Below are 10,473 nucleotides of genomic sequence, written 5' to 3'. Positions count from 1 at the left end.
CCTTTGGTCAGCTGCATAGTGATGTCTGTAAAAGGTGGTTTTACAGAGCTTAAGGAACTCGAGTATTTTTTCTTGGGGGATAATGAAAGAAAAACAGTTGCTTTTGGTTTGGCTTTACTTTTCAGGCCAGCAGTGCTATATAAAAAAGCATAAGCAGTATTATGAACCCAAATTTAGTGGTATGGATTGGCATGCGGAAAATACATGAAGGTGTGTTTGAAGCAAGGCTGTGACTGAGTCACCAAGGCTCTTGCTCTGGAAGCAGCCTCCTAGAGGTGCTGCTTGGGTGGGTGAGATGCAGAGCTGTGGACCCAGCTGGCACAACTTGTAGCAGAGCCTGACATAAACACCTTGTGCTCTTACCATGGGCAGCTGCCTTCGGTGTTTGCAGCTAAAGTCCTCAAATGACATCTCCTGTGAGAAATGTACCTTTGTTACCTGTCCTTCTCTGTCCCTTTGGTGCTGTGTAGTGGGGATCACTCCTTCTGCCTCCCTGCTGGGTTGGGAGGCAAGGGTGCTTGCCAGTTGTCTTAGCATGTGCAGAGGCTGTGCTGTTAGAACCACCCTACCTTCACAGCAGATGAATGACCAAGAGGATGCTCGGTCCTGGGGATGCTGCAACTTCCAATATCAGCTCATGTACTGGCTGCCTTTCTTCATAGGCAGTGACATAAATAAACTTTTTCACCCAGGTTAGTTGTGTGAGAAAGCAAGGTCAGTGAAAGGGAAAGAACATGGTGAAATACTCACAACTCCTCTTTTGGCAAAAGGCCACCTTGGCTTTTTGGATTCTAATGGGTAAAACAAATGTGTAACAAATGTAAGAGGCAAATAGCTACAAATAAAACTGTTATTTATGTATTCACCCCACCACACTCCTGCAGTGAACCCCAGTATACCCCACTTTACTTGGCTCAAATGTAATACTTATATTTAGACATTTTGTGCAGCAGAATTTTTTTTCCACATAGAGGAATTCAGTGACACCCCTTTGCTTCATATGCACTTCCATGTCAGATGCTGTTTTGTCAGACTGTCTCTTTGCTGCCATCTGTCATGTGGCAACAAAAGGTAATGGAATGTTGGTGGGAAGATTCAACCTCTAACACCAAACCACCATCATCTGCCTCTGATGTAATGGGCCAACATAATAAAATAGGAGGCATTATTTTCAGAGCAGCCCTCATATATTATACAACAGCCATTTTAGGAAATTGCTTGCAGGGCTACATTTCAGTGTTGGAAGGTCTCATGAATAACCTGTGGCCATTAGTTGGGTCTGACATCTTTGTAATTAGAGCACTGATAGAAAAGGAAGCATAAGCCATTCCACTTTCTCTGCCTAAAGCTGTCCATGTAGGCATTTATAACTCAACTGATTACAGATGGAAATCCTGACCTGGGCCCTGGTTGCACTGGAGAGTGTGGAGGCAACTGCCTAGCCTTCCTCAACTACCTCATACATTTTGCATTCAACCATAAAATGAAGGAGAAACTCTAAATTGAGGGGAATTTTATAAAGGGCACTGTAGTCTTTATTGCACCAATCCTTCCTTCCGTCCCTCCTTCCCACCCTATGCATGCACACGCTTGTCATAGCTGTAATGGGGAGTGGATGAGCGAAGCCCACCCTATGTCTGACCTGCGTTTAGCAGCAGGGCTGTGTGGGGCAGGTAGTCCAAGGCACTGTCTGACACCAGCAGGTCTCCAGGGAACACCTCGAGTCCTGGCAAGCTCACCACCACGGAGCTACGCCTGCGCTCGGCTGATCTGTGAGATCCAACAACATGCATTATCTCTCCTTGTGTGGCTGTAGAAGGATATGAAGATATGGGAGGAAGGGAGCTAAAAACTGAATAACATTGGCTATGATATAAGGTATTTAAAGGAGAAATGAGAAAAAAACTTCCAAAGCAGAAAATATCCTGTTGTCTTTTCAACTGCTCCGTGTTGCTAAGAATGAGGTGTTTGAGAAGAGAGGCACCTGGGAATTTAAATACTGCACATTCCTGGGTTCTTCTAAGATTAAGCAAAAAACAGGGTAAGATTACAGAACAATTTTGGCATTGGAGTCACCAGAAACGTTTAAACATTGTGGCTCTTGATGACGTATGTGTTGATTTTTGAACTTCATGTAACTCAGGTGATATCAGGAAAAGACAGTATAGCAATCAAAGAGTTTATTTTTTGTAATATACTTAACCATTTTGCCACATTCTTTCTAAATTTTTAAAGTATTTATTTATTTATTTATTTATTTATTTCTGCTAATTCAAATACTTTGTATTTTGAATATAATGTGGCTTAGTCTGCCTGCTGATCTGAAACCAATGCCTCTTTCCAACTATTGTTGTTACCAACAGAGTTCATTGTTCAGGATGTAGATCCATCAAGAGGAATGACAGAGGCATTCTGTATCCAGCGGTGTGTTTGTGCCAGAGGCTGCTTGTATTCAAACACAGAAATTATTGGTACATATCTAAAACCTTCTTGAAATCTCTTATTTAGTCATGCCAATACCTAATTAACGGTATTATCATATGGTTGCAAAGTGGCTGATGTCTCCTGCTACTGTTCTGCTGTCTACCACTGAGTGATGCAAGCAAAATGCTTTGGATTTCAGGGGGTCAGTCACTAAGTACCTGAGGAAGTAGTCTTAACTTTTGGTGATCTTTGTAATATGATGGTTATGAAACCACTTATGATTCCACTATGCAATCTCTCAGACAGCTGGATTGTTATACAAGCTAGATGCTGCAGTATAACACAGTATAATTCTGAAAGCTGTCATTCCTGTAATAGGAAATTCAGGTGATTTACTTCAGCTTGGATACACATTTTTTTTTTTTTTTTTTTCCAATGTACTATCAATCTTTAAGGTATCTAGCTTCAACTTCAGGATATATTTGAATTTATGCAGATGGATAATGGGAAGCATAGCTTTGTTGTAACTAAGTCAGGTTACTAGACCTAAAACTAGACCTAAAAGGCCTGAGCTTCAGAGATGCATAAACAAAGCTCTCATGTAGGAATGCAAGCCTGTGAGGTGTGGGAACACATTTGGATGTGCAACTACAACACCCTTGTGTGATTGATGACTTACATGCCCCAGTTTTGTACTCATCCTTCACAGATGAAGGCACAGATACAAGTGTCTGTGATCATCTGGCCTGATGCCCGTAGACATATTAGGTACAGTAATTTTGGAAGAGAATTTAAACTACTGAGGTGCTGTGCGATCCATACAGACTCAAACGCTGCTAAATTGCAGTGTTTTACCATCTTTTTGTACCTGCAGACCCCTCACAAGGGGAGATACAATCTGTGCGATAATTTCTCCTTTAAATCTACTTGTTTTGTGAAGCAAGATGTGGTAACAGGCTCACATTACAAAGAGATGAAAAATTATTAAAGACACTTCTGTTTCTTTACTCATTAAAGACTCGTGGTCTGGAAAAATTATCCCATGTATGGTTTTTTCTAGGGCATGAAGACTTTCACACAGAATCACAGAATAATCCGGGTTGGAAGGGACCTCAAGGATCATGTAGTTCCAACCCCCCTGCCTGGCAGGGCCACCAAACATACGCCTTTACTAGATCAGGTTGCCCAGGGCCCCGTCCAACCTGGTCTTGAACACCTCCAAAGACGGGGCATCCACAACCTCCCTGGGCAGCCTGTTCCAGGACCTAACCACTCTCCTAGTAAAGAACTTTCCCCTAACTTTCAGCTGATTTGCTTTTTAGAGATCTCCATCCTGCCATGTTAATGATCTTAGCCTAATGAGAGTCTGTCTGAGGACAGACACCTGATGTAAATCACCATAAAAGGAATACGGCATAGAAGAGGTCCCCAGGGATGGGGATACTCCCATCCTGCAGGCATTCAAGGCCAGGATGGATGGGGCTTTTAGCAGTCTGCTCTAGTGGGATGTGTCCCTGCCTATATCAGGGGACTTGGAACTAGATTATTTTAAGGGTCTCTTCCAACCCAAACCATTCTATTCTATGAGGTCAACATTTTAGGGTGGCTGTGGTACTGAGATGATAGTTGTCAGATGATGACACTGCTAACTAAATGGGATGGGGAGGGCATTTGGACTCTGCTTTAAAGAGTTTGCAACAGACTTTATGGGCATATGAGATACTGAAAGAGAAGTACTTCAAGATAGCTGAGTCCAGCTGTCTGAATTCACTGAAAATGAACATCCGAGCAGGTTCTGAGAAGACTCTTCCCCATCAGGGTGTCTGCAGGATTATACTGAACAGGGCAAGGAGAAAATGAGCTCAGAAGAAATGCAAGATTTTGTTTTATCAACATTTCTTTCCACTGTAATGTTGACTGCAGCATCTCACCCTGTCTCCACCACATGCACTTCTCTCTGCTGCCCCTCTAGTCCTTTTGTTTATTTTGGCTGATTTTTTTTTAATCAGCCTCAGCTCAGCATGATAACAGAGATGTATAGTCATTAATGAGAGCTGGGTGAGGGAGGCTGCTTAAAACGAGCACTTTTGCCTGAAAGATGGCTTTTGAAAGTACAGCCTGGGAGTGGAGAGAAGAGAGATTCATTAGTACTGAAGGACAGCAGTATGTTTTTTCCCCCTAAACGTTCTATGAGGTAGTGCTGGAGGAGAGTTGTCAACTGTCAAAAAGTCCTTCTAAACAGACAGAAGAATCTGACATTTCAGCAGATTTCTCTGGCTTTGATAATAAGAAATCAGCTGTTAAGAAGTCAGACTAATGATATGGATAAAGGAGAGGCTGATTGCAGCCCTTGCCCAGACCTCAGACCAAATTTATTTTTATAAAAAAAGTTAAAAGCAGAAAACTGAGATTTTTTTGTTTTATATTTCCACACACTCCAGTACAGGTCAGAATGGGAAACAGAAATCATAGTATATCATCCAAACTCTTTTTTCCCCGCATTCTTTCTTGCAAGTGGCCCTGGAACAAAGCTTACAATGATCCCTGTGTGATTTTTTTGCTTTTAAAATGTCTGGATGGAAGCCCAGAGGCAATATCCTTGCTGACATATATTGGGTTCCCTCTGAAGCTGCAAGGCAAGTGTCTCTAAGAGAAAGTATGTGCATTAAAGATTTAGTATTCTCCTGGTTTTAGCCATTTGCAATTGATATTCTTCAAACTGTCACCTAGTTTGATACAAATCACACACAAATTTTCACCCCATCAGTGAGCTATGCTTGTATGTATTATAGTTTTGAGTGGGATCAGAGCAGGCTATTCCTGTAATAGGTGCATAAAACCTATTTTCATACTGAGACACAAAGATCTCTTCCCCCTCACTCCCACTCCCAATCTCCTTCTCCTTTTTTCTACTGTAAATTCAAATGGCTGAAGAGAAACTACAATTCAGGAGATTCGGGAGACCTCTTCAACAGTGAGCCTGTTGTTATGTGTGCATGCACACATCTGTTAAACTTTGCCTAGAGGACTGCATTGCATATTGATTCACAGATTGTATGTAATTTTTTCCAACCCTCCCAGTATCAAACACAAATATACTTGAAATAAAGACTTGTTGGCAAACTGCTTGCATTAAAAGAGATCTTAACCTCAAAAATGAGTAAATACTGGGACAAAGAGGAGATACAGCTCAAGTGATGATATCTGCCGAAACCCATCATGGCACAGTCACAAAAAGCAGTGTACTTCTATTTGTTGTGAGGCTTATCTTCTACAAGCCTTGCTCATGAGTGCCAATTCTTTTAACATACCTGACTCATCTGCATGCCGCACCTGAAATCTTCAAGGGAAACAAGTGGTAAAGTGAACCACCAGTAGGAAAGGTGTTGCTGTTTATGGTGGCACTACCTCCTAATTTCTTTTCTTTTGGGGAGAAAAAAAATTCCATTTTCTTTCTGTAACTGAACTTCTTAAGGAAAAAGAACCATGGCTTTTAATCAAGGTTTTACTTGCTGATAATAGTTGTAAGATCTTGATACAATTCACACAGCACCTCAAATCGACATAAAATGCCTATACTAATTTATTAAATTTGAGTATTTTCATTTTAGGATTAACAATCTCTTTGTCCAGCAGCAGCCCTCCATTTGCTTTGCGAATGTCTGAGAACAATATTGAGCTGTTCTGCTGGCTTCTTTGCTCCCCTTTCCCTCCCACAATGTTATGAGGAATGCCACTCAAGATTATGAGATGTTTCACATTCTTCCAGTCGAAATTTGACACTGCTAATCCAAGCAGTTGGCCCTTTCGGCAGCTAGTTCCTAGTGCAGAGCTCTTGGATGATCCAACTGAAATACAGTGTAAAATACTGCTTAACATGACAGGGAGGGGGCTGCCTTTGAAAGAAAATCTCATTAAAATACTTAGTTTAACAAGCTGGTGGCACACATTTCTCAAAGTAAACCTACAAATTGAAGTTGAGTTGTGCATATGTACCTCACTGTTATGTTCTTAGAGAAGCGGATTCATTAAAAACATACAGAGCTTGGAGTAAGATGAAATAAATATGTGCATACCTTTGTGTAGGCAATCCACTCTTCTGAAAGAAAGTGAGATATTTTTGTTACTTGGTCAGAAAGCAAGTAATCTGATGTGAAAAAAAAGATGATTCATTAAGAGAAATGTACTAGAAAAACTTAGCAGCTAATTATTTCCACTGTTGTGGAGAAATGAGCAGGACTCACTTGATATTCAGAATATTTTCAGTATTTGATTGGGAGAAAAATAGCTTTGGTGTGTGGCACAAAACTAACCAGTTAGTAAAGAGCGCTACACCAATGTGACACCATCCATGTTCAGTGAGACAAGTAGGTGCTTTGTGTAAGGCTGGAATCAAGCATGTGTTTTAATTTAACTGCTTGTGGAAGTAACACAGGTTCTCTGAGAGTAGATCTGGTAGCAAAGCTGGCCTATGCATTCCCTCTCCTGTTCTCAGAATAGAGCCATAGGGCACAGCTTAACAGTAGAAAGGTGGAGGGTTAGCTCTCCCCTTGCTTCTTTCCCATTACTGACTCCAGCACTCACTGCACCAGTGTTTATTTCTTCAGAAAAGATTATACAATTGGCTGCTTGCTTTTGGAGCTGAATATACCAGTGGAGGGGTACAATGAATGACAGAACTGGGTAAGTGGAAGTAACAAAAGGGAATGGCATCTTTCTTAAACCTTAAGATTTGTTTTAGTAGTAGCAATCCTTAAATTCAACGCTTTTGAGTGACTTCATTCTTGGTTGTTGTGGGGCTACTAATGCTATAAAGTAAAAAAGATCGCAGAACTACATTGGCTTAGGAATAATGCTGCTGATGGACCCAAGAAGGAAAATAACACCCTAAAACCCAAGTTGACCTTGGTTAAATTATCTAGTCTTTTTCTTTCATAGCCCCACAAACAGTTATATTGATCATCAGAGTGAATGGACAGGGGTGGGAAGGAGTGGCTATGCATAGGAGTTGGATAAGGCCACCTTGGTCACTGATAGCTATAACTGTGCACTCTTTCTGCTGTTATAGCAATAAAACATGGGCTGGTTTGCAATTTAGATTAAGAATTAGGCCATAATGAAGCAACACTGTGTACATGATCTTGAAAAGAAGGCTGTCATCCCATCATCCCATTGTATGTACCTGGATACCCTCCTGTGACACGCAGCTGAAGCGGGGGAATTTCCTGGGCAGTGTAGCAGAGTTGGCTCGCCAAGAATTTTGGAGCATCTCCTTGGAAGTGCCATTGCTGAGAAGACCTTGGCTTGGTAACTTGAATCTGGGGTTGGCAGACTCTGGGTCTGCTAAAGTCATCTCTGTTTTTGCTTCAGAAGACAGTAATTTCATGTAGACAGAAGAAGGCAATGACAGTGAGGAAGACTTTGTGCACCAGGGTGGAGTTTTGCAAATATGGTGGAGAGAGCCTGTGCATTCCGTTTGATTCCCCATCGGAGCTGTGTCAGAGGAGTCCTGACATGTCAGTGCCTGTGAAGCAGAGGCCATCCTTAATCGCCTTAAGGTTGGAGAAGTGGAAATTCTGGCCATAGCATGTCGGTCAAACTGGAAAGCTGTGTGACGGCTCCCAGTGCACTCCTCTATTGGAAGCTTCAGAAGTGAAGAGTCAGTATACCCTTGTCTTTGAGTGCAGTCAGCTGGCGGTGTAGTGGTGTCCGTATAAACTGATACTGGTTGTGTTTCACAAGGACTGAAGGTGTCTTCTGGACTGTTGCTTCCAGACAATACAGCAGCTCCTTTATGAAGCTTACTTTCCTTGTTTGGAAGTTCCACGTTGATGCAGGTTTCTTTCATCAGGTCTGGAGAATGATCAGAACTTGCTTGTTGCATCTTTCTTGGCATCATGAAGATTTATATCTCTGTGCACCAGGGAAACATGATCAGAAAAGGTTCTTAGAGTCTTGTTGTATATATTTTTATATATTAGAATATGTCAGCTGAAAAAGTCTAAACAAAATAACATAGATACGTGCTCTAGTACAGAAACTATCACCTGCAGTTTGAATCTTGTTTAAATGTGGATTTCAACAGCTTTAGGATTTTAGTTTTTCATCTAATCATGAGTGTGCAAGCAGTGTCAGTATCAGTCAGCAGAACTAATTGGATGGTAATTTGGCTGTGTATTTGGGAACTGTGTTCATCTAGTGCTGCAGCCATCTGATTTCCTGTTGCTACTCCCCCATGAATAAATGAGACTGTAAATCTGCTGTACATGGAATAAAACAGAAGTCACTGGCTCTGTGGACTCTACTGGTTGCTAAATAGTTTACATACAAACACTAATTACTTGCTGAAAGCTTATGCACATACAATGTAACACTGATGTAAGGTGAGTCAAATCGTTCTTTTCATCAGGAAAAGTAAATATTGTAAATATTAAGTTCATGCAATCAACTAATGAAAAAAACAGTTTATCGAAGTACCATACCTCTTGATTGATGGTTAAATAATATTCTATGACTCACAAGGCTCTATTTTAAGATGTTTTGATGACTAGCCTCTCTAAAAGTGAACTAGCATTTCAATTTGTAACTGGTGACTATCAAGCCTCTTCAAACTCTGTAATTTGTCCACTTCTTTTGCTAAGAGGAATCTTTCTTAAATCTGTTCATGATTTCTGGCTTGTCTGGGCACTTTTATTTCTTAGAATGAGTTAGCTTTTTTGCGTGAGCTATAGATAGAGTTTTGAGTGCTTATGTAATCCCATAAGACTGATTTTATTAAGTGATAAGAAATAAATGCTTTCATCAGGTTGTCTGGTTCAAAATGCTTCTTTTTACAAACTGTTTAGTGGGTAGAAGACAGTCTTTCAAATGTTTGCATGAAGCAGTTTCGTATTTCTATGGCGGAATTATCTTCATTCACAGCCGCAGTGAATAGCCACAAATATTTTAACATCTATACATTCTTCTTTGGTAAATAAATGCTATTTTCACCATACGCTCATTAAAATGGACATAAAAATCACATTCTCTGTATATCATCCGTGACAATAATAAGAAAAACAGCTACTATCTTTCAATTCTGAGCAAGATATAATTGCATAGCACTGCTGTGAGGTTTGCTATTATTGCTTTGCGTTTCTTTAAGATTTGTTTTGTGAAGCACAATCACGTCTAGGTTATATAACAAAGGGAAATGACTGATCATTGTTTGGGCAGGGAGTCTCTTTGCTTTTTTTATTAAATAGCCACTTCTTCCCTGTGGAGAATTTTGTAACTGGATACGGAATTTCCAGATACTCATGTGAATAGAATTCTGTTGTAGAAATAGAAAACATTACAGAGGCATTTAAACTACAAAGAAAAAAGAAAAAGTCCCAAAAGATAGAAGTAAAAATGTTATAAAGATATTATTTAAGGAGAAGCTCAAGGAATGGTTCTTAAATATTTTTGCAGCAGAATATTTGTAAAGAAAATGCATTGTAAGAAATTCCACACACACTCAGAAAAATGTTAGTGTACATAATTAAACTTACCAAGCTAGGTGAGGATTTACCAGCTCCCGGAATGCAGTATCCTTTTCACGTACAATTAACTTTTCAACAAGTGCTCGATTAATTGCACATTAAGCTTAGTGGCAGAGACAGTGTTTTCTCTCTTGAAGCCTTCTTCACGAATGCCGGTATAGGGAACTAGTTTTTCTTCTTGTAGATTTGTTTCTAGGGGATTTGTTTATCAGGTCAGACGGAAGTAGCTTCAGGATCAATGCTCATTTACAAATGGTAACACGATCCATACATTTTATTAAACTTAATTTCATTTATAATTCTTTTTATACTTTTCACGTGGCTAAGTTTGAGTGATCTCAGTCACGTCTATAATAAACTGCAAGGGGAGATGAAATACCTCCAGCTCCTCAGTAACCCCCTTTTATTTTGCTTGTCTTGATTCATTCAGCTGGATCTAACTATGCAGTGTTCATCTTTTGTGGAAGAGTAGTAGTGTTATATCCCTTGGCTACATTATTTATAATCAGATTTTGGTATTTGCAAG

At 40.2% G+C, this 10,473-nt stretch overlaps 1 protein-coding gene across 1 annotated transcript; it reads right to left on the bottom strand.

The window, feature by feature from the left end:
* Positions 1-97: 97 nt before the first annotated feature.
* Positions 98-10,097, bottom strand: LOC107311547. The gene is made up of 5 exons (XM_015858109.2): positions 9,957-10,097; positions 7,607-8,337; positions 6,501-6,523; positions 1,643-1,770; positions 98-791 (listed from the first exon to the last, which is right to left on the bottom strand). Exons 2-5 carry the CDS (start codon positions 8,321-8,323, stop codon positions 694-696), a joined length of 966 nt encoding a protein of 321 aa, XP_015713595.1. The 5' UTR covers positions 8,324-8,337; positions 9,957-10,097; the 3' UTR covers positions 98-693.
* Positions 10,098-10,473: the final 376 nt, after the last annotated feature.

Source organism: Coturnix japonica, chromosome 1 (assembly GCF_001577835.2).
Source record: "Coturnix japonica isolate 7356 chromosome 1, Coturnix japonica 2.1, whole genome shotgun sequence".
Lineage (NCBI taxonomy): Eukaryota > Metazoa > Chordata > Aves > Galliformes > Phasianidae > Coturnix > Coturnix japonica.
Note: the sequence above shows the minus strand (reverse complement) of the source record. Positions and strands in the feature narration are given on the sequence as shown.